At 37.0% G+C, this 24,252-nt stretch overlaps 1 protein-coding gene across 3 annotated transcripts in view; it reads left to right on the forward strand.

The window, feature by feature from the left end:
• Positions 1-212: 212 nt before the first annotated feature.
• SPOCK3 (SPARC (osteonectin), cwcv and kazal like domains proteoglycan 3) overlaps positions 213-24,252 on the forward strand; it is a 194,046-nt gene continuing 170,006 nt past the window's right edge. The window contains exons 1-2 of one of the 3 annotated variants that reach the window (XM_065061384.1): positions 213-329; positions 1,039-1,212. In XM_065061384.1, the coding sequence (XP_064917456.1) occupies positions 1,039-1,212 (174 nt within the window). In that variant the 5' untranslated portion in view covers positions 213-329. Of the gene's footprint in view, positions 330-705; positions 873-1,038; positions 1,213-24,252 lie in introns of those variants that run through there. The other 2 variants (XM_065061382.1, XM_065061383.1) reach the window with 2 other exon arrangements.

The raw sequence follows: 24,252 nt of genomic DNA on the forward strand, positions 1-24,252 counted from the left end.
AGGGAATAAAGTTAACATTGCAAAGTTAGATTAATTAGGTCAAGAGGATGGCAGATGGAATTCAAAATTAAATATGGAGTCAGCTATGCCAGAAAGGTGATTGAGCAATTTATGCACCTTTCTAATTTCTAAATTAAAATAATTCGGGAAAGAAACCGGATGTCACTGAAAGCTTTGAGTCAGCATGTACCCGTACTTTAAAAAACAAACGCCAGAAATAGGGGGAAGAGCGCATGATTCTTACAGAAGGGTGGGATTACAGTGCCAGCAAGTGCCCCGCTCGGCATTCAGTGGCGATTTGAGAGTTCCTGTGCCTCCTTTCCCCGAAGGTACAGAAAGGTTTATCTTGAAATTACTGGGAGCTTTTAAAGGTTGTACCCGCCTAAGGACTTTCGCGGATCTAACGTGGGCTACGAGGTGCCAACAGAGCTGTAGAAAACTTCCAGCGGCTTCCACCCCCACCTGGAGGTGCCGGCGGCACAGCGCGGCTCCTGCGGCGCCATCAGGGCCGCGGCGGGTCTGGCGGGTGTTCCCGGCGGCGGGGGAGGCCGGGGGGGCAGGAGCAGGGGCAGGAGCAGGGGCAGGGGCAGCGACCGCTCCCCGGGCCGCCGCGCTGCTCCCCTCCCGCAGACCGTTGGCCCCGCCGCGGCGTCCCTGGCGGCGGCGCGCGGACCGCCACGTGGGCGGAGCGGGGCGGAGCGGGGCGCGGGGCGGGCGGGGCGCGCGGGGCGGAGGGCTGCAGACGGCGGCGCGTGCGGGAGGAGCGGGCCGGCTTTCCGGCCGCGGCGGCGAGCGCGGTTGCGGGGCTTGCAGCAAGGTGACGGGCTGGGCAGCCTCTCCGCGTCTTCTCCCTTTCTGCCGAGCGCTCCGCGGTGGGCTCCCTTTCCCGCTGCCCCTCCCGCGCTCCTTGCCCCTCTCGGGTGGGCGAGGGGGGCCCGCTGCGGGCGGTTGTCTCGGTCCCCCGCCGGCTGCCCCCGGTTTGGGGTTCGTCTCTGGTGTGGGTAACACCCCCCCCTCCCCGTGTCTCCTCTCGCCCAGATGCTCAAGGCAGCAGCCTTCGTGTGCGTGTGTGCAGCAGCCTGGTGCAGCCCGGCGCTGGCGGCGGCGGCCGGGGGCAGACCGGACAGCGGCAATTTTCTGGACGATAAACAATGGCTCACGACCATCTCCCAGTACGACAAGGAGGTCGGGCAGTGGAACAAATTCCGAGACGTAAGTTCTACCCTTCCAGCCGGCAGCCGCGCCCGGCCCGCTCCCCCGCCGGCCCCGCGGCGGGTTCCGTTCGCTGCGGGCATCACTTGAGCAGCTAGGGCTGGGGTGCAGTCTCAACTTATCCCCGAATTTTAATTTTTATTTTATTTCCCGGCGGCGCCTCGGCAGGAGGAGGTTGGTCCCACCGGGTAGCTCCCGGTGCGCTGCCGCCGCTGAGCGGCGAGGACAACCCGGTGTGCCCTCGGGGCGCGCCGGTCGCCCTGCACGGCACCTCCGGGGCCCAGCGGGTCGGGCCACGGGATCTGGTTCCCGCCCTGCGGGTCTCCAGCCGTTAAAAGGTGGCGGCGGAGGGGGAGTTGCGTTTCCCCTTCCTCCTCCTCCCTGTTTCCCGCCCGCGGCGGGGGCTGCGGGAACGGCTGCGGTGGGGGCGCGCGCTGCTGCCGTTGGGCCCCGCTCCCCGCCGAAGCCGGGGCGAGGGGGGCAGGGGATTCGCCCCGTGGCCGCTCTGCGAGTGCGGGCTGGGGAAAGGGCTCGCCCGGCACCTGGCAGCGTGCGCCGGGCGGGACTGCCCGGTCTCACCTTGCGGTGTCAGAAGTGCCGGGAGGGCGGGATGGGAAGGGGGGAGCTTTGTGGGAGGTGTTGGAGTGCGAATTGTGGCAGGGAAGTCCGGTAAATAAGGTGATAAGTTGTATAAATGGTGCGCCTGGAGTGCCTTGCATGGAGTACGTGAACACCAGAACCAGTGTGACCCGATTCTCATCATTACGAAACCTGGCTTTCGCCCTCCAGAGTGCTTCGCTTTTGCGCTTAGTTTCTTCTCTGTTTCTTGCTAGTTGAGTAAAACCCAATCAATTTTCAAAAGTCCTTCATATTTATTTCAGTGACAAATATTTTTCTTTATTTACCGATATCTTGCATTTTTCAATGTTGCTTTTAAAAATCTGAATTCCAACCATGCAAAATAATTTTCTGTTTAACTTTACTGGTATTGCTTGCTAGATTTCTTTGATTTGGTGTAAAGCATTGATTGGGTTTGCAACTTCAGAGTCAACAGGTTTCTCGTGCTACAGCTTGCTAGTGACAGTAGTTTGCTGTAGTGGACTGAAGTAAATGTCTCCGAGAAGTCTCTTTTATTTTTCTGAGAGCTGTAAGTGTACTTGTGATGCATGCGTTTTCTAGCTTTATATATATATAATGTTGCATGTGGGATGCAAACTTGGCTGTTTATGTTAAGTAAATATGGAAGGAGAGCTACTGTTAGCGTTGTGGGAGAAGTTATTTCCCCAATGGTTTCTATTAAACAGCATAATTTTAGTGCTTAAGAACACTCAAATTAGCATTCATAAATTTTTGTTTGCCTTGAATATCTTAAACTTATGTTCATATGAAAAGAAAAAAAAAAAACTTCAGTGTACTGTACTTTGGCACCTGTGATTTTGGAAAAAAAAATATATATATATGCAGTGCTATATGTATGTTTTAAGATTAAAGGCTGCTGCTAGGAAAGTCCAAAATCAGTACATCAGTTTTGTTTTATAATTGGGCAAAGTCATTTATGTAAGGACTTCTCTGCAAGGCGGAAGAAGCTAAGTGCTCTCTAATGCCTGTCTCCTGGGTGCCCACTGACATATACTGTAATATTGGATATTAGCCAGATAATTTATTCTGTGACAAGTAGGTGTCCCCAAGCGTTTTAAGAGTGACTGCTTTGAGGAAGTTCTGCATGCTGATTCTTCTGAGGAAATTTACAAATATGCTGGCTTATTTGTTTTTACACGGTTTACATTTCATGAGTCTGGTACTTCAGTGAGGAGTATGCTTTTATTTCGTGTGCAGAATGTTTGTATCCTATTGATTGGTACTCAATCTGGAATGTTTATGGATGTTCCTAATACTTAACAAGGCTTTTCTTTTAAAGCATGGATGGTTTCTAGTAATTCATATGATATAATTAAAAAAAAAAAAAAAAAAAAAAAAAAGAGTTAATCTACCCGCACAAGAAAAATATCTTTCTTGTAAGAAGCACTGATCGATTGTCATCCTCAAATATAACATCGTGGAGAAGTTTTACTAACATCCTGTAGTTTCATATAATTTGTAAATTTACTTGTATGGCAGTAATTTGTTGGTTTTGAAATTGTGATTAGTAATTTAATTAGTCATGTAAATGTTGCCTCCTGTTAAGGATCAGCACAAATGCATTTTAATCATATGTAGGAGTAACTGTCTTGCAGAGTTAAAAGGAAGGTATGTCAGGCCTGTGTTTGTAGTTTAATTCTCTAGTCAGTGTGTAGCATATTATTTGAGGGCTTTAAATATCCTACAGATGTAAGGGTGAGATGGAATTCTAGTGTGAAAAGAAGTATTTAAAGGCTTAACTTAAGACTTAACTGACAGGACTGATTAATGTGGAAGATAATGACCCTGACTTCTGGCTCATTGGCTCAGTTTCTTAGAGTTTTAGATCACAGTGAGAACAAACATATTAGGTTTTATAAGGGTTCCCTTTCTGAATAAACGAGGATGTGATCCAAAAAACAAAATCCTAAACCTAACTCTCTTGATGTTCTCTAAAATGTCAGCTTTATCAATAAAGGTTATTATTAACATAATATTAGCTAAGATCTCTTCAGAACTTTGCACAGGCAAAACTGTAACTGACTCATCAATTTTCTTGAAAGATCTTGATCACTCTGAGAGATCTGTTGAAAATAATGAAATAGATCTAGGCAAGAACTGTGTCTTAATGTGGAACGGGGTGCATGCTAGAGCCTATCTTAGGCAAAATTGAGAATGAGGTCTTTGAGGTGAGGGGAAGTGTATTCTTCATATGTCAAGTATCAACTCTCCCAACTTACATGTGTGAGTCAAACGTTTTGTGTTATATGCAAGGATATGTTTACATTTTATCTGTAGCAGCTGGAGAGGAAGGGGTCTTAACCCATTCTTAGTGCTGCTGCAGTAGTCCAGTTGCTGAGTAGCTACAGCTCTTTTGTCTGTCACTAAGACAGATCTCAGGGTTGGTGTGTTTATTAAGGTTTTTCAAGCTGCCTGTTTAGGCTGTTTCAGCAGCCAGCGGTGTCACAATGCTGGGGTGTCCTAGCCCCCGTATATGTATCCCTTGTTTATTTCATGCTCAGGAATTGAGGTTCTTTGGTAGATGCGTTATTAGGGAAATCTTCATTCATAGTTTGTTATATTTACAGTGCTTTGTGCTAATGGTCTTGTCTATGATGGTTGTACCAGACATTGATAAAAATGTACATATAAACCAGTTTGTCTAAAATGAAGATTATTCTTTTTAAAAAATGTAATTGGGTGATGGCATTACATTTATACTCTGCTACTCAGTACATCCTAAATCTTATGTATCAAAACTTCATTACTCATAATGCTGGAAATTTGTGGAGGAAAACAAAATATAGGAATCATTCTTTATTTTCTTTGTGACTTGATTCTAAATAGTGGTATTATTATTTTTAATCCTTGAACAAAATGTAGTGGCTTAGTAATTTATAATAACTTTGTCTTTTTATGTGGTCTGTACAGCCGGTTGGACAAAGTTTCACACAACTGTAATTGTCTGTCGTAATCACTATCTGAAAGCCTTTTAGAAACTTTAATAATTATTCCTGTAAAAATCCATGAAGCAACATTCTTTAGAGAAATTGATATTTGCAACCAATGCTCTATCTGTTTGTGTTCATTAGAAGGACTTTATAATTAATGTACTTTGTGTGGTAAATTTTACTTGCTGCTTAAGGACAGTGTTAGTGATTTTTACTTTTTTTGAAGAGATGATAATTTGAACAATTTGTCTATTTGTGAATTTATGATGCATTAGGAACTTTGTAGTGAAAATACTTCTAGTATAGAAATAAACTCTACACAACTCAACTATGGCATAATATTGTTCTGAAATAATATGATCAGTTGATCAGTGTGATTGATTGCATCATACCACAGTGTTACTGTCATCCTACCATATTAATACAGTTATCAAATGTAAAGAAGGTAAACCAAAATTCAAGTGGCAGACCTTAAAACCTATCATCTGTGAGAGGGAAGTTTGCACTGGTAATACTACCTTTTATTGTGCTTCGCTGCAGGGTGTTCTTGCACTGACCACCAAATATATTGTGGTTCTAAAACATTTGTCAAGTTTGGGCAGCTCATGTTTGCCTCTCAAATAAGTCTTTTGAAGATACTGAAATAATTTTTTTTTTTTTTTTTTTTTTTTAACAGTAGTGAAATCTAAACACTCTGTGTTTGGAAAGGAGTTGAATCAAATACTGTGTCTTCATATCAATTAATTACTCTTTTGTCTGTTTGAAGGGTAAAGGCTTCTCAAAAACAAGCCCTCCATACCCCAACTGAGCTTCCCACTGACTACATACCTGGTGTTTCTTTACTATTGTAAGCAAGACATCTCTGCCAAACTGTATATCTGTACAACTGCATCTCTGTACAACTAAGAAAACTGAAGACTAGAAAGGATTCATCAAAAGTTCTTTGCACTTTATTGTGGATCACCATATAAATATTTAAGAAGGTTATTTTGTTTCCAGAGTAGAGTTCTGATAACCTTATTTGAAGAGAAGGTCTTCTGTTCAACAAGTTTTGTGCATTGGGCTAGAATCCCTCCATGTTTATGAAGGATTGTGAATGTACTTTAGAGGAAGTCACTGTTGGATAGTGCAGCACTCACCTGTCTTTGCTTACTAATGTTAACTCATTAGCTGTGAAAATAGGTCCAGTAGGCTTATTTGTCCTGTACTTTTTATTGTTCAGGGTAAATATTAGTGGGTAAGGTAGCTCTTTTACTACATACATATGTTAAAAATGGAATTGCAGAACAGGTAACGTGAACTTCATTATGTTGTCATAGGCCTAAGTTAAAGCAAGAACTTGTTAATGTAAGTTAAAGTTAAAATGCTTTTTGGATTTGGGCATTGTATCTATTTTCCACATACCAGTTTGTTACTTGATACTGGTTATTGGCTACTCTAAAGTAGAATCAATCTTCCTGTTTTTTTCGTTACTTATTTTATATGATCCTAGTTTTATTAAAGGAGAAAAAAGTTTGAAACCTAAGAGATCTGACAGAAAGAATGAGTATTGTACCTACACCTATAATTACTTTTTTCCAAATGAAACTAATGAAGTAAGACTTGAGCACTGTTTTTTAAACTCCGAAATACAGCAAAATGTTAGGAGTTTGCATTAAAAGTAAGCTGTTTAATTGTTCAGTGCTTCTAAACTGGACATGGCAAGTTAAAATGGGAAGGAGTACTGAAGTCTTAAATTTTTATTTCTTCTGTATTGTAGAAGAGGGCTTCTGACTTTTGTATGTATTTTTATAATTTTCCTCTGGTCTGTTTTTGCTGCTTGTTTCTAGTGACAAGCATTTTTTTGTCTTCAAAGTCAGGGTCTACTAATCTCAAACTATTGTTAACATTGAACTCTTAATTCTCTCTTGCGAAAGGCATTAACCTGGAAGCTCTTTATATAGCTAATGTTTAGCAGTTAAGTAAACTGTAATGTGCTTTTCCTTAAATTGCCCTCATAATCTGAAGTAAAGCTGATAACATTGTTTCATCTTATCTTTATCTCCTTTCTCTGAAGAATAATCTTTATTTCATTTGCTGTAGGTTGTTTAGTGGGTATGGATACCCAGTCTTCTCTTGTCTTACCATTAAATCTTATTGGGATTGACTCTAGCCATCTGTGCTTATTATAGTGTAGTATAAATAGCTTTGTAATGCACTAATAGATGGTAACAGTGACAGAAACAGCATAGGCTGTCTTGATTTTACAATCAGAAAGGAAAGATGTCTGGAGCAAAAGGTACATTATAAGGTGAAGCTGAATGTAGAAAACAAGGGAATATGAGTGGAATTAGAATATCTATGGTTTTAGATTAACAGCATCAATTATTTTTTTTTATGTCTCCTCCATCTCTGTTACTTAATAATCATTGAAGCATTTAAAGTAACTAGCTGCAGAAAGGTGAAATAATAGCTTAGTTGACTTAATATGTTTGTAAGTCTTGGCCTGTTTTCAACTGTAGCTTTTTCCTTCAAATAGGCATTTAAGTTTAAATAGTAGTGTGTTGTGTCCGTGTCATCCTGTTTCTCCACCTACATCACTTTCTCAAGATGTGCGAATGAAATAACAAAATCTTTGAACAGTTGGTTATTTTTTGGTACCTAGCTTTAGAGCAATTCCAAAGTTTTCAAGGAGGGGGAAATTTGTACTCTAGCAAAGGATTTCTATAATTTTTCTATTATAACATGAGAGGTAGTTGTCAGTAAAATAGTGTCAGTTTTGTTTTGTGGATATTTTTCTGATGTGGACCTTTTAAAAAGTTGTGACATTGAATTTGCAGTGGTGTTTTTACTATTCTGTATTTGTCTTAATCAGATGTGTTTGAATGATTAGTTACCACAGATGAAGAGCTTCTTTTTCTGCATCTGGTGTTAAGTCTCGCTTTGACTAGGCTTAATGCTAAAAAAACCTGCCTTGTTTATCTTATAAACAAATATTATAGAGGCAATGATAGTAAATGCTAACATACCATATTGTATTAAAAGTTCCTGTAATTTTTGTAATTCTTAGACTCATAGTGTCATATAATGTCCTGAGTTGGAAGAGACCCACAAGGATCACCAAGTCCAATTCCTGTCCCTGCATATGACAACCCCACAGTTCACACCATGTGTCTGAGGACGTTGTCCAGTGTCTTCTTGAACACTGTCAGACCTGGGGCCCTGACACCTCCCTGGGGAGCCTCTGGGTAAAGAATCTTTTCCTAATGTCCAACCTAAACATCCCCTGGCACATCTTCCTGCCATTCCCTCAGGTTCTGTCATTGGTCACTAAAGAGAAGAGTTTGACACCTACTCTTCCTCCTCCCCTTGTGAGGAAGCTGTAGACTGCCGTGAGGTCTCTTATCAGTTTCCTCTTCTCCAGGCTGATCAAACCAAGTGACTTTAGCTGCTCCTCATACGGCTTCCTCTCCAAACCCTTCACCAACTTTGAAGCCCTCTTCTGGACACTCTCCAGTAGCTTTATATGCTCATTATGCTATGGCACCCAGAACTGCACACAGTGCTCTAGGTGAGACCGTACCATTGCAGAGCAGAATGGGACAATCATATCCCTTGCCTGGCTGGCAATGCTTTACTTGATGCACCTCAAGACACAGTTGCCCCTCTTGGCTGCCAGGGACACTGCTGGCTTACGTTCAACTTGCTGTTGACCAGAACCCCCAGTGAAGCAGCTCTCCAGCATGTTGTCCCCCAGTCTGTATGTACAGCCAGGGTTGCTGTCTCCAGGTGCAAAATCCAGCACTTGCTCTTGTTGAACTTTATGTGGTTGGTGATTGCCCAGTCCTCCAATTTGTCCAGATCTCTCTGCAGGGCCTCTCTGCCCTGAAGTGTGTCAACAACTCCTCCCAATTTTGTATTATCGATGAGCTTAGAAGTATTCCCTCAAGTCCTGAGTCTAAATCATTTATAAAGACTTTGAAGAGTGAAGTATTTCTTGAAGTTTATTTTCTGAGATACCTTTGTGGCTAGTAGTATCAGTGCTCAAAGCTGCACTGGGCGTTCTTACCCAAAGTGAGTGATTGTTAGTTACTTGTTAGAATTTTTTTTTAATGATTTCTCACTTTTGCTTTCCTATCTCACCTTGTTTCACACTGGTAGATTACAGTAATTAAAAGTACTGTAGGAATTAATGATTTACCTAAAAAAGGTAGTACAGCGTAAGGTTGCAATATCAGACAGGACACAAGGGAAAATGATATGAAATTCTAACTCATGACAAAGCTTTCACATTACAACAAGGATGCAATTTCACTGCTCTGTTATTATCTTCACAAGTGACCACTTTAAGAGAACATAAGAGAATGGATTTAAAAAATGTAAATCGTCCAAACATTTTGATATTTTCCCACTTCCAGAGAGCGTTATCTTAATATGTTGTTATTAAATGCTATCCAGTGATTGACATTTTTCTGCAGAAGATTCTTAGGAACTAGCTTTTTTATTTTCTCAAGTGTTGTGTAGTCATTGACTCAAAGAAGACTGCCAGTTCCTAGCTTTTTCAGCATCTCTGAAAAAGTCTGCAAATGATTAGATAATTTTGTGTAGTGCACTTACACTGGGGCTGGCACAGAGCTGAAAACAAACTCCTTTGACATTTTTGAGCATGCATCGATGATGATTTTCATTCCAGATATTAAATCTGTGTAGCAATAAGAAGTGCAGAACGTACTGCTCAGTATATGCTTCCAAGTATGGAAAATGGTCTGTGTTTTAACAGATATCTATTAAAATAGAGGGAAGTCATTAATATGAAGACTATGGGATATATATTTAATGATGTAGATATTTTAAGGATTTGGTGGTGGTTGTATTGGTGACTGAAACATCACCAGCAGAAAACCCAAGCAATGATTCTTGTGAGCAGAATCAATTGGCTGACACACAAAGCAGTAATGCCAGGAATCCATTGTATAATGTGCTTTTTCAGCCTTTTGCAGAATAATAAGTTTGATCATATTTAGGAAGCCCATGTGAAACTCTGGAAAGTCTTTGTTTTCATAAAGTTTAGGGCCAAATCAGACCATTTGATTTGATAATATGCTTGCCTGTATATAGTGGCTCATTAACTTTTATCCTGACAGATTGTATTAAACCCAAAAATTCTAGTTGGGGGCAAAACTGTTTCAGGAGGCTGTACTGTGTGCTGCTGGCACAGATTAAGATTTTGATATCTTTAGGCCTGCAATGTGGGGGAATTAATTAGCTGTGATATTCCCAGATAATCTAGGCAGCAAATTCATGCTGTTTTGCAGAAGAATATTCCTCTTTAAGTTCATACTAATCTGATCTTTGGCCGAAATATGACAATGACTAGAACTGGTGGCTGATTAATCTTTCTTATACTATTTTGCCATTTTAAAGGAATTCTATTCTGCCACCTTCATGACATTTTCTTGTATTTTCAGTAATTGTGGCTGGTTACTTTAACACAAAAAATCACAAATAATGTTGGAATATGAGCCAGTTCAAATTCTGAGGAAGAGGGAGAAATGGCTTCTGAATTTCTATTAAGGTATTCACCAAGATATATATCAGTTGTCTTAACCTAGGGTATGTTTAAAGAAACAGAGGATTAGGTAGGAATGAAGAGCATGAACATAAAGAGCTTGGTAGGTGCATACATTCCAAAGCCAGTAAAGGGCTATCAGATAGTGCAGTGTACTGCAGAAGTTTTGCTTTAATCCAGTTCATGTAATAAATATTGCACACTATGTATATATCTATTTTGCTAAATATTAATACATGTAGCATTTCCCTCCTAAACTGCTAAGCTGTTTTATTTTTCATCCATATACTTATTCTTAATGTTGAATGTGTCTAACTTTAGTCAGGAGTTCTTGGCAGGTAGTTACAAGGTCCTGTTTTGGTGAACTCTGGTGCTTGGTGCATGAATGGACAGCATTTCTTCACACTAGTAAGAAAAAGACTCAAGTATGTTAGAAAACAGGCGAAGGGTTCTACCTGTGCTGTGATACTCATGGGCTTCTCAAAAGAAATTATCCTCTCAAAGAATGTGGGGTTGTATGGCCAAAACTTCATTGGAGTTATTGTAACACCTTAAAGAAGTTAAAAATAATGTGATGAATAATGAGATTTCGCTTTGAGGTCCGTTTGTGTACTCTGAAAAGGGAGGAGGAGGGATATACAGAGGTAGACTTAATCCACAGTACAAAACCACATAGTTAAACTACTATAGATGTATTAAACCTCAAAACATTTCAATGTTCTTCACTAGGACTGAATGTATATTTATAAACTGGATTCTACACAGCTTTAATCTTAAGGGTCCTCTATGCCTGGTTTGGACAAAAGCTACCACATGTTTCTGTCTTTGATTACTTTTTTGGTATGCTGAATGTTTACTATTCCTCTTCCTTTCCTACATAGAAATTATAGTTTCTTAAAGCATATGAAACTCGCACCTTTTTTCCTGCGAGTTTTCTAGATTTGGATTATAGCATAGCTTCTGTAAGTTGGACACATGAGTAATGTTTTCGCTAGAAGATTTTAAAATACTAATGTTAGGGAGTATTTGATGTTCAGCACACTGAGAAGTTGAGCTCTTGCATTTTGTTATAATAAATATGAATGCACGCCACGTGCGTATGTATGCACTCACACAGGCTAACTGGTATCTCAGATCAATAACAATTTAAAGAGATTTCACTCTGTCCATCTCTTATGCTGGGGAGCAAAATACCTCAAAGAATATTAAAAGTATTTAATATAGGTCCAATCTCATTGTTTCTTCAGATCTTATCTTACCATCAGATTTCGATATCCTATTGATTACAGATCATTTCTTATCTCAAATGTGCAAGAGAGATGTCTACAATAATTTCAGTTCGTCAGCTAGAAGAAATACCTTATTTTTTTACATGCCTTAAAGTATCACATGAGGAATATTACTACAAACATCTACATGTTTTCAAGAAAATATTTGTATTGAACTCCAGTTTCTCCAAGAAAGGTAATAGAAAGTATCAGAAATATTTTAGTAAAATTTGTGAAATTATTCTGTGAAGCAAAACTGAATTTATAATCTAATAGTGTTTATGTGGCTGTAAAATATGATAATATCTTATATACTCCTTTAGTTCAAAACTAACGGAATATTTAGAATTTTTTTACCAAGAGTTGGACTGTGGCTTCCCAGCCGAGTTTGAGTGTAGTTGGACGACTTGAAAACATGAATGTTAGGAAAAGTTTTTCTTAAAATGTTACAAGTAACTGTCAAATATCAAGAATAACAACAAGTTCATCTTATTAATAATATTTGTATAATATTGTTTTTCCACAGATATTTCTGCTTTTTAATCTTTATTCTAATGCAGATAAAGGTTAGTAATTTGCACATGCTTCATTCCAAAACACACAGATCCTACTCTTGCTTGATTTTATCAGAAAGACTTTTTTTTTTAACTGAATAAATATACTAGTTGAAGCTAAAATTTCTATAGTTATGAAGTTATACACATTATTTATATAGCTAAATTAAAATATGTCAGTCTTCATAATTTACTTATAGTGGGCTAAAACAAAATTAAGTTTGAAAGTCAAGTAGATGAGATGTATTTTCAGATTCAACAACTGAAATTTTAGGTAGCTTTAGCCAAACAGCTTGCTCATTAGAACAAAAAACCTGCCAAGAGTAATCAAGCATAGGGATGAAACAAAAGATGTGATTTACCGTTTTATGTTTGGGGTTTATCAAGAGAAGTGCTTGACTGAAGGGAAAAAAAAAAAAAAAAAAAAAAAGGAAAAATCTTCATAATATTGAATTAATTACTATAAGAAAATTTGAAAACTCTGATGTGTCATCAACCTGAATGCCTGAATTGTCATACGAATTCTTTCAGATACTGTATTTTTAAGAAGTTTTGCAGGAAGTGAAGTGATTGTGCTGAAGTGTGGTGTGTTTGTTTGTGGTTTGTGTGTGGTTTGTTTATTTATTTGTTTGTTTGTTTTTCCCTCTTCATATTTATCAAACCTGCATTGTGGTTTTCACTGGGATAGTGTCATATTAGGCTGGACCTCAATCCAGTTTGTGTGGAGTCTTTCCTTGTTTAATCAAGGTCACTGAGAATATGTTTGCTGATGTTTGTGAAAGGTCTTTAATTATGGCAGCCTACTTAATTAAAATCATTATCTGAACTTTAAGTCTACAAAGCAGACTTCAGAATATGTTTTGCGTCTTTGAAAAATGGAAAGCAAGCAAACTTGAACTGGAGAACAAACTAAGTCACCCATGCAATGACAACTTCTTTTCATTAGAGAATCCTATCTAGTGGTCTAGAGTAGAATAATGTAGAATACATATAAAGATGTTGTGTGGTGGTATTTTTTTGGTTTTGTGTTGTGTTTTTTTTTTTTCTTTCCCCCTTTTTGCTTTATTGTCTATAAGTGAATTCTCAATTAGTTGCTGCTTCTTGACACACAATGTAAACATTGTTTCTTCATTTCCTTAAGCTACTGGAATTGATTGGGGATTTTATTCTTTTTAAATGCGTTACTTTCTTGAATAAGTTGTTACTATTTTGTTTTGTTTTCTAACGGCTCCCCACCATTTGTGAGGTGAGGGTAGAAAACAATCTTTCAATTTCACTGACCTGAATCAAAATGTTTCATTTTGGCTAATTCATCTGAGAGGGTTTTTGTTTGTGTATTTATAGTCTGATTCATATGCTGTATTGCTCCATGGAGTTGTAGGTAGGTGCCTCTGTGCTGCCTTACATGCTGGACTTCTACAATGAATTGCATATTGTATGATGCACTCTGCTTTCCCCTCTAGCTGAATCCCATGTTGCACTGTGCAAAGCAGGGCAGAGATTCAATTGAATGGGAGGGTGGCAATTATTAAGTAGAAAAAAAGAAAATCAGGCAAGCATAAAAAAGCTGTGCAGTGCATAGCAAGACTATTACTGAGCAAAGATTTTCATCCTCTATCAGAAAGGCCATTTATATAGATAATAATGCTATTAAAAAATAAGCTGAACAACCTCTTTTGTGAGAGGTATTAAAGCATCTGCTACATGGCTTAATTCTGTGGGAAATTACAGGAGTTTATGGCAAAGCTAAACACTGGGATGGATTTACCTAGTATTTGTTTCATTTACCTGAAACTCGATTTTATTTATTCCTCTCCCACTTTCCCTGGGATCTGATGCTGGACTAGATTGATCATCTAGTATAGTAATTCTTAGATGTCTGAAGTAAGGCACAGATCTGTGGGCAGTGCTTTATATTGATTTGACACGTATATGGTGTTTCTTTTGTATCAGGAATCTCACATGAGCAACCAGTGATGTACCAAGAAACCAGAGTTCTAGAGCAAATCAAATTCTAGTTTAAGAAAGATGTACCGCAGTATAATTCAGGCTTTTTGAAAGTCTGTAGCTTATTCTCTGATCTTATTATAGTATCTCCTGTTTACTTCGCTTGTCTTAAGAGTACTGAAATTCTGTTACACGTGTCTCAGCTTTATTTTCTTACATGGTTACTGGGTCACTTGATGTTTCCAACATTTGTATTTTCCTCATCTTTATTCGGAAATCTATTAAAATATTTATTTCCCTCCTTTGCCTAGGCAACACAGAGATTATGTGTTGTATAGGATGAAATATTCTCACTAAAACTAAAACATTTTATGTCACTTTCCTTTCATGACATTTGCCAGAAAATCAGAAATGAGGGGATGAAATGAAAATCAAAAGTGTATTGCCATTATGTCAGCTGTTGGGATTTGCAGCATGTATATTCTTGTATGGAGATTTATTTGGTACTGGTCACCCTGATAAATGTCTCTGTGTGTATAGCCTTTGCACCAGGTTCAGGTCACTCATCATTCCTGTAAGTGTTTCAGTGGCAGTGTCCTTGCTCAGAGGCTCCAGAGAAGAAGCAGTGATTTTATGGCTTCTTTACAGCGGTTGAAATTATTTTTATCATCTAGTATAAAGGAACTGGAAAAACAGAGGTGAAGAAAGAAGCCCTTTCTCTTGCTGTGTGGATCCAGATATTCAACATCTGTTCTATTTCAATCAGTTAAATGCATGAGACTATAAACTCTGAAATTGAAGGTCAAAACCACCAACCATTGAACACTTGGAGGGATAGTGTTAGTAACCATGTAACTCTCTGCCCTGTAGATTAATAGAAAGTTGTGCAATGTAGTTACATTGTATCAGAAATAGGACTTACCACAAAGTGTGAGTGTCAATTCAGATCAGAATTCCAGATCTTATCATCACTGGCACAATGAATTTGGAAGAATTTTTAATCATTCTGTTTGAGATTCAACCTTAAGTGAGACTTCAAAGTTGGAATATTTTTGTCCTGACAGCAGACTGTATAAATCTACAAGTCTTTCTTCTTGCCTCTTGCAAGTTTAATTTTCTTAAAGAGGATTTGACTGAATGGTGTGCTTGCTTAAGTTAAATATCCATGACAAAAAAACTATTTTATTTTTGTTTGTATTCTGTGAAATTTGACAGTGACTCCTAGATAACACTTTGGGCTTTTCAAAATATAGTTACTCTTGTATTTTTGTGGTTTTCCTTTAGGAGTTATGGTGTGCCTAATTTATATTACAAAGCAGGACAATTTGGTAGGGAAAACATCCTGAAGATAGTGTAGGTTGTTCATTGGGAAAAGGGTTTAAGAAACAAACCAGTTATATATGATTAAGAGGAGGTTAAGGGCTTCACTCCAGTGGCATAAAATTAGTTAAGGACCTGATACTATAATTTAGCTGTCCGTTGCTGAGTGATTTTTTTTTTTTTTTTTTTCTTGGCTTGAACTCTTTGGAACAGGTAGTTGTAATTACTTGGCAGCAGAGATACTGGCCAGTTGATTTCTAGGAGATGGGAGAATCCTGAAATAATCTTCAAACACTATGTGTTAGCTTTCTAAGAAAAGTTTGACAAAACCTCTGAAGTGTTACTGAACAACAGAATAATCTAAGCGTTTTATTTGTTAATATAAAATAGTATTTCCCCACCCTTTGCTTGAAAGTTATAAATAGTTAGTACAAATATGAAAAAATTATTCCATATGGTTCTTTGATTTAGTGTTCTTCTCTTAGTTTAATGTCCGTGTTCGATTTATGCTATTTCTTCTCTATTTTGTTTCTTACAACAATTAAATTGGTGCTCTAGCTTAAGAATAATTTAGAGGGGGGGAAAAAAAAATCATATTCATACCAGGGATGAAACTTTAAATTTTCCTGTTGGTAATTTTAGGTTTTTGTTGTTTTCCCCTGAGTTTAGAAGGTATTTTTTCTTTACAGCTGTAGGTTCTTTTATTATGTATTTTACCAACTACCAAAAATGGGTTTTGGTGCCACTACTGTTTAAAGTAAGATATGTAAAATTTTGAAACTCTGTTTTTCTATGTTGACTAAAATCCCATTTTTTAAATTTAGGTTAGAAGTGTATACCTTGCTTTGACTAATGATCAGTAGACCTCTCTGAAATACGTGATAAATATGATACTTAATGAATTATATTCAGAAAGAAGTAATGTGGGGAGTGAATTATTCTATCCCTTACATTCCTTTAAATAAAGTTGAGCAATTTGGTTGGGTTATTAATATTTTATGTTTGATAAATTTCTTAAATAGCCAAACACAAATGTGATTTTCTGTTAATTTTAGTGCAAAAAGAAAACACTAGTTGCAGATATTAATTCTAAGGTGGTCAGACAAGTCGCACCATTAAATTTTGGTGGGAGAAAGGGTTGATCCATTGCTCTACCTATCCGATTACGTTACTGCTATGACATGATTTATTAATACATGATTTCTGAGTCCACTTTTCTGAGATCAGCTTATTTTTACTAGCATTGAAATGTTTGCATTTCTTCTTTTGACTTCTCACATATATTTCTCTATTGAAACCCAACAATTTTTATCTATAAATATTAATTGCATGGGATATTAAATTAAATTCAACCAACACCAATATTCAGAATTAAGTTTTTATCCTGATTTTTTTCAATGACTTTTATTTTTCTGCAGTTCATGGTGTATTTGTGTAGTATTTTTTGATGTGTAAAACAATCTTGATACAAGTTTACTTTGACACTTCAGAAAGTAAAACTACTTTGGAAAGATTAATTGTAGCACCTGTTTCTTGACAGTCCAGTTCACATTTTAGACCCAAAAAAGGAAATACTGTAAACTGTCAAACTACTTGAAATGTAGCAACTCTTTGGTCGTGGGTTTTTTTTTTGTTTGTTTGTTTTCAACGTTGATGTCACTACTGTGGACCAATGAAATTTACAAACTCCTTTGAAATGAAATTTCTTATTACTATGCAATGTAAGTACCGAAACCAGATTTTGTGGAGGGATCTGTTGTGCAGGAGTAAATAATATTAGTGCCAGTTAATATCAGATCAGGTGCATCGAAACCTGTAGATTAACTTTTAGATAGTTATTTGCAGGCATAACTATCCTGAGTAAACACTCTTCAGTATTTTATACTTTATTCAAGAGGAATATACATCAAAAAGTCCAAAGTCTAGTTTATCTTATTTATCTTATTTAGGACATGTTTGACATTTTTGTTTAACAATAAAGCTGAAAGGAAGATTGTGTTTGAATTTAATATGTCACTCAGTTTCTGCAACTTGAGCTAGGTACCCCATCTTTTTAGTGTATTTTTCTGTGCCTGAAAATTTTGTGATATTTCCTTTTTTTCTGGACACATCCCATCCACCCCTGCCCCAGACTTACCTCTTTTGAAGTTAAACATTTCTGTAATACATAAATTGACAGTTAGTTTAGTTTGTACCCTGGATTACAGGACATCGCTTTTTTAGAAACTTGCCTTATTTATAAACCTCCTTGTTCTTCTGAAAATGTGTGTGTGTTGTAGATCTTTTACAATAACCTTCTGAAGAGTAAGCAATAACTAATCAAATACAGCAGAAATCAAGGGCATGTCCTCATTTTTTTTTTTTTTTTTTTATCCTAGCATAGCATTTACTATATGAAGTGTAATATGAATATCATGAGCTACAGATCAAGTTTCCTTTATTATTTGAATGCCATAGCTTTTGTGCTTTCATTGCAGCTAGACCTGCTACTCTTGAGGACACTGTTCTGAACCAATTTATATGTTTTTTGTTTTCCTTGGGAAAGTTTTGTGTTGGTAAAAAATTGTTTCAGGTTCTATGGGACTACTGATGAATTTAGCAGAAGATGAAAGTAACTCTCAGTTGAAGACACATAGAAAGCAGTTGGAGTCTAGATGGAAAATAACCTTATTCAGTGGGATTTCTCTATAGCTTTTTTATTATTAAAAAACACAGGCAATTTGGACTTATTATTTATGTGAAAAAATTATTTTCCTCAGATCTGATGATTTGCACTGAAATATTTGAAACAGTAAACAGTCAATTTGTTTTCATTAAGACTCTATTGTAGGAAATGAAGTGACATTTATTTGAGAAACTTGGTATGGAAAGTTGCATGTTGTTACACAACACCATCTGGAAACAAAAAGTCACCAGATGTACTGTTTTATGTGAAAAGTTCTCATGGGTTGTGGTGAATTCACAGTAGAACTCTGACCTAGGAAAGAAAATTTTGTACTCTGACTAATGAAAAATCATTGTAAAATACATGATGAAAACTGCCGAATGAAAATGAGGACTGTGATATGTTGCTATTTACAATCTAGTGGTATTATGCACTCTCAATTCTTACATTTGTTTAGCAATGCTAAGATTTATTTGTAGTCTATGCATTTCTGTCAATAAGTATTCTTCCCTCGCTGTTCCCATATCACTGATTTAGTATGAAAGCATACAGCGTGATACTACAGTGTAGTTTCACAATAGGCATTGTATTTCTTTGGTGATTGACTAAATGCAGAGTTATATGTAGTTCTTACACTTGTATTCAAAACAAAAACAAACAACAGAACAAGCAAAAAAGATACAACCAGCTGCATGTAATTAATTTTTCTGGTTATTAAGTCAGTATTAATGGATTTCATTGTTTGGTGAATAATTCTTTATCTTTGGTATACATAGCCTATTTATAGGAAAAAGGTATGCTTGGTATTTGCTTTCTGGTTTTAAGAAGTAATTTAATGTGCTTTACATTTTCATATCCTTTTCCTTTGTTTTTATTGCTCTACTACCACGTTTTTCATATTGTCATGTCTTGTGATTTATTTTCCTGTTGCTGTATTAGATAACTAATGCAACAAAGGAAGCTGAGAGGTTCTCTAGGGGAAACAGCAAAGTAAAATGTTGATAAATATGCAACATAAGTACTAAAAGTATATTCTCACTGATGTCAAAAATTATAGCAACAGTATAGTAATTTCTGCATAACTGTGTCCTTAAAGTCAGTATTATGTGTTTTAAATTTATTTAGGAGCAAAACAACAGGACAAATATGGCTGTTTGCAGCGGAATCAGGTTTTTTTGTGTGTGTGCATATACATATACTTGGTGATTTTTTTATTTTTTTTTTTCCTGGCGTAGAAGTCATGTGACTATTAACTATAGGATTCAAATATTAACTTTTTTTTTTAGAGTGCAAGAAGAAAACACAGATGAGACCAGATGTTCATTTTACTTTAATTATAATTACAGAGCTAAGCTTGATAAAAGAATGTTCAAGGTTCTCTTTATTGGGTGCCTTGATGTATATGTGTGGCATAGATTAAGTTTGTGGGAAAATTTAAAACTTTTTGCGGGTAAAATTTCCATTATAAGCTGTTATAATTTTACTTTAAAAGGACTCTTGCAAAAATATAGACTTTTGAAATTTGTCATGTGTACAATTAAACCTTTGGTCTCACAGAGAAGATTTTCATTTAAGTTGGGAAGGTTAGGAGGACTTAAATCAGTTTGTGATGAATGGACAGTGTGTCATCCTTGCCATCTCAATTTTAGTGAGCACAGTGAGAAGCTTGGAATTACTTTCATCCCCAAATTATAATGGAAGTTATTACTACAATTCTTTGTCATTTACTCAGAAAAGTATTTGTCATCAGGGCATCAGTTGCTCCTGTGGGTATTAATTTATACTGAGCACTTTTTCTGTCAGTGATAGAAATACCTTATTTGAGTTTTATCTTGAAAAAATGATAACTACTGATTCAGGTAGTATTTTGCTGAACTCAAAATCTGCTGAGTTGAGTCCTGATTAGAAAATTGCTATCAACAACCGGTATGTATACGTGAATGTTAGTGTAGAATAAGAAAAGATGGAGAGCAAACTACAATGCTTCAGCTATTCCTTCTGATATCTCCCTGTGGAGAGACTTAAGGTGCATCTGTACAGCAAAATGTTCTCAAGAGACAGGTGTAATGAGCAAGGATATAGAAGTAATAATAATAATATAGAAATGGTATAGCTCTAGTAATACAGGGTGTTAAGCAAGCAAACTTATCCTGTTTCTGAGCAAAGCCTACAAAAAGTGACATATGCTCACAGTTTTTGAATTTGGCGTGTAGAGATGATTTGGATATATCTATATGGTATTTTGAACAAAAGACATGGTTATACAACAATGCGCTTAAGTGCCATTGAATGGAGTAACTTAACATGAAAGTTATTTTTACTGACTCCAGTTGAAAAGTTATTGCAGAACAGTTAGTTGTCTTGCTTGTACACAGGACTTAGTTCATTGAGCTTATTTTTATCAACAGCCACTGAAAAATACTGCACGTTGTGCCTACCAGGATATGTATTGCTGTTTCTTTCTGAAACAAAAAAAAGTTCAGTGGTTATATTGTAAAAATAGATTTCTGATCTGGAGGAAACAGAAAATCACTGCTTGTATCAAAAAGGTTCCAAATATATCTAGCTTATGAATTGTTAAACCTGAAACTTGAAAAAAATATTTCAGTTGTTGGTGTGTCCAATTTCCTGACTTGGTAACTAAATTTTGATTCAAACAAGGAAGACAAAATATTATTAAAAAAAACAAACAAACAAAAAACCAAAACCACCAACAACAAAAAAAAAAACCCACCAAACCCCACATATTTAGCACATTTCAGAAATTTTACTTTTCCTTTCAATAATACTTCAGAGTTGTCCAAATGCTTATGAGTACCAGAGGAGAGACCCCATGGAGATCAGTGGCTCTGTTTATAAATGCTATTTATAAATCAACTATACTGCTATAGCATTTCTGATATTTCAGCTGAACCTCAATTCAGGACCCCCAAGGTTTAGAAACATCTTTTTTGATTTTCAGAGTGCATGTCGTCTCTGATTCCTTTTGTTGTAGCAACTGCAGTAGGTATGAGAGGAGGAGGGAGTCCTTAATCTGTGGAGGATATTCCTAAAGCAGTTTTCAGCTGTGGTTAACCTCAGCTCTTAACTGAAGGAGTAAGAGCAGAGGGAAGAATTAAATAGAAAAATAAAAAGACCATATGCACTGAAAATTACAGAATAGAAAGGAGAGATGGGTTTTCCCTTTTCTGTTTCTGACAGTGACTGGAGAGAGCAGAAAATTTCAAACAAACTGAGTGAAAGCATTGTCGGAGATGTTCATGTACTTTGCTGTGCATGTGCATAATATTTAAGTAATTGACCTGTTTAGCAGCAAAATGAGAGAAGCCTCTTTCTACTGATGTGTTGCTTCAAGGTTCTCAAAGATAAACCAGCCTCTGGGAAATAAAGATATGTGTTCAAATACCTTTTAAAGGTGCAATTTCATTTACTTTAGACTATTGCATTTTCTTTTTTCCTGTAAGGGCAGATTAGGAGCTTGACCCCAAAGCATCAAAATGAAAGATCATACTTGTGTGGGAAAGCATGTGATGGTTATTGGATATTGTTATCACTGTTCCATGACAGCTTTATGATTGAGGGTATTTAAGACAAGCTTAAAACTCTTTAAATGTGTTTATAATAGTCTTGACAGAATTGATATTAGGAGTTCCTAGTTACTATTACAGTAACCTTTCTATTTTGCTAACTATGTTCCTGTACCTTAGACTATATTTTCTGTTTTTCATTGTGAAACTATCTGGAAATGAAGGAATTAGTAAGACATTTATCTTTTAAGCCATTCAGCTTTGATTAGTGTGACAGTTGGAGAGGGAGAAATTTTGCAAAAGTTTCCATCTCCTGAAAGGTCATCCCTGTTCCACATCATTCGAGTTGTAATTAAAAGTACGAGTTGTTTAGAAGGGGAGTGAACGTAATGGATGCTACACTTGATTAAAAGGGCAAATCTGCTCTCAGTACAAATTGTGCTTCCCAAGTGCCCGGGTTTGCTTCTCAAGAGATCTTTTTCTTTTTACTCCCTGTATGAGCCTTTTAAAACTTCATGTAAGTTTCTTTTTTACCCTCCATCCTAATCATTAAGAATACAGTCCAGGCAGGAATAAATTGCTAGCATTATCGTCAGAGGAATGAAGAGCCTTCAAATGCTGTAGATGACTGTGCTGGTTTTGCTGACTGGCTGTTACCATCTCTGCCTTAAATCAGGTGTGGTGTATGAAAGGTCTGTGCTCTGTACTGGTGCATCACTAACCCCCGTATCCTGGTCTGATAACTGTGTACGTTATTGCAGGTACCAATAGTAAATACTTGACATACTTCTGCTATTCCCAGATACAAAATGTGCTAGGGAATGATTTGACCAATATTGCTGGCTGTCTTGTTTTTGTATTTCTTTTCTTTCCCTCCCTGTGTCTTGCATGCTGAGTTTTTCCTTGTCACTTAGTTGATCACACATGGCAACAGTCAGCAAAAATATGTCATGTGAAATTTTCCAGCACTGAATCATTCTATGTAGGATTGCTCAGGATCAGTTGCACTGGAGGTAGTTACTGTACTGCTAGTGTTTGTTGCCTTTCTTTGTAGCTATGAATATAGTCTTCATGGGGGAATTTTACTTTAATCCAAATGTCAAGTACCTCAATACTTCATTGCCTTTTTCTGTGCTAGGAGGGAACAAAGTGTCTTGTGGTAGGGCAAGAGGAGATGTTCGTTTTTATTTCTAACAGCTTTGATAGTAGAAATAGAAGTGGAAGAAAAAGAGCTGATATTAATATTTACTGCAACACGTCATCCCTCCTAAGCTCTGCAAATTCTACTTTTGTCATAATTTGTATCTTTGCCATTGGGATACAAATTCTTAGAACCTGAGAAAACTAAAAGAATGAGGTCATGAAAAGTTTTGATAACAAAAATGCTGTTTCTCAAGGATGTCAGGATATCATGTAGTTGCTTATGGCCAGGTACATCCGTCACCTTGAAAATTAGGTAGCTAGTAGTGGAAAACCTTTAAGGAGAGACCTGGTTTGTACAGTTCATATATCTTTATGTACTCATTTTTCTGTTAAAATTATTAGTGAGCAAAAAATAAAATCAGGCTATGGCTTCCATGGCTTGTATTGGATGAGGAGGGCTGTTCAATGCCAGGACACTTAGCATGTTCCTTAAACAATAAGAAATTTCCTTCCCTTTATTTCCCTTACTTAATTTCTGCCATTACCTTTATGCTATTTTTCTCTCCTCCTGCTCTTTCAATTTATGAATGTTGTTTTCACCAACACTTGAGGCTAGACATGTAAATTGTCTTTTCTTAGAAGTAGTGGAGAATGTAAATTAGGTATTGCCACGTTGTAAGTGGAGATATGGATTCATTTTGCCTAGAAAAAAATATGTTAACATTAAAAATACTTCAACATTTTTCTTTCAGGGAAAAAAGAACAAATGTAAACTATTTTTACTAGCTTGCAGAAAGCTAATTCTGATGGAGGTTGACTTAACTGTGATAGCAATGAATTGCTTCTTTTTGTTTGGAGTTGCTTAATGTTAGAGCCTAAAACTACAATGTAGATTTAAAATGCCACAATGGTGCTAGTGGAGGAGAAAAAAAGTGTCCAGGAAAATATGTTTTTCTTCCCAGAAATAGCCACATTTGGAAAAGTTCATTTATCTTTGGGTAAACTTTGCAAAACAAAGAGAACTTGTTCATTACCCTAGGTAAAGCACTACCAGGTCTGCGTATCTTGTGGTAGTCAGGGTTTCCTTGCCGAAGTAACTATTTGGAAGTGAAACTGAGGTGTTCAGAAGGTAAAGCTGAGACTCATCTTGCTTAACAGTTATAGTTTAGAAGCTTAGTGCATGCTTATGTTCTACATGCTTCATCTATACTAACTGGAGACAGATGTCTGCTTTAAACGTTTTTTTGTTTTAATTTTATGTATGATGTATCACTCTTTCAAAGTGGTTGCCTTTTTCTGTCAGGAACAGTAGTTGCCCTAGATGCCCTGTACTGGTGAACCAACTAGTTTTTAAATGACTAACCTTAGATACAGATAGTCTGTATTAGACCAAGACCCAAATTATAGGAGTTTTGTACAAATGGGTGGAAAAGCAATTCTTTTTTCTTCTGTAAATTCAGTCTGTAATGAAGTATAGAAACTGCATGCTAAGGAGTTGC

Source organism: Columba livia, chromosome 4, assembly GCF_036013475.1.
Source record: "Columba livia isolate bColLiv1 breed racing homer chromosome 4, bColLiv1.pat.W.v2, whole genome shotgun sequence".
NCBI lineage: Eukaryota > Metazoa > Chordata > Aves > Columbiformes > Columbidae > Columba > Columba livia.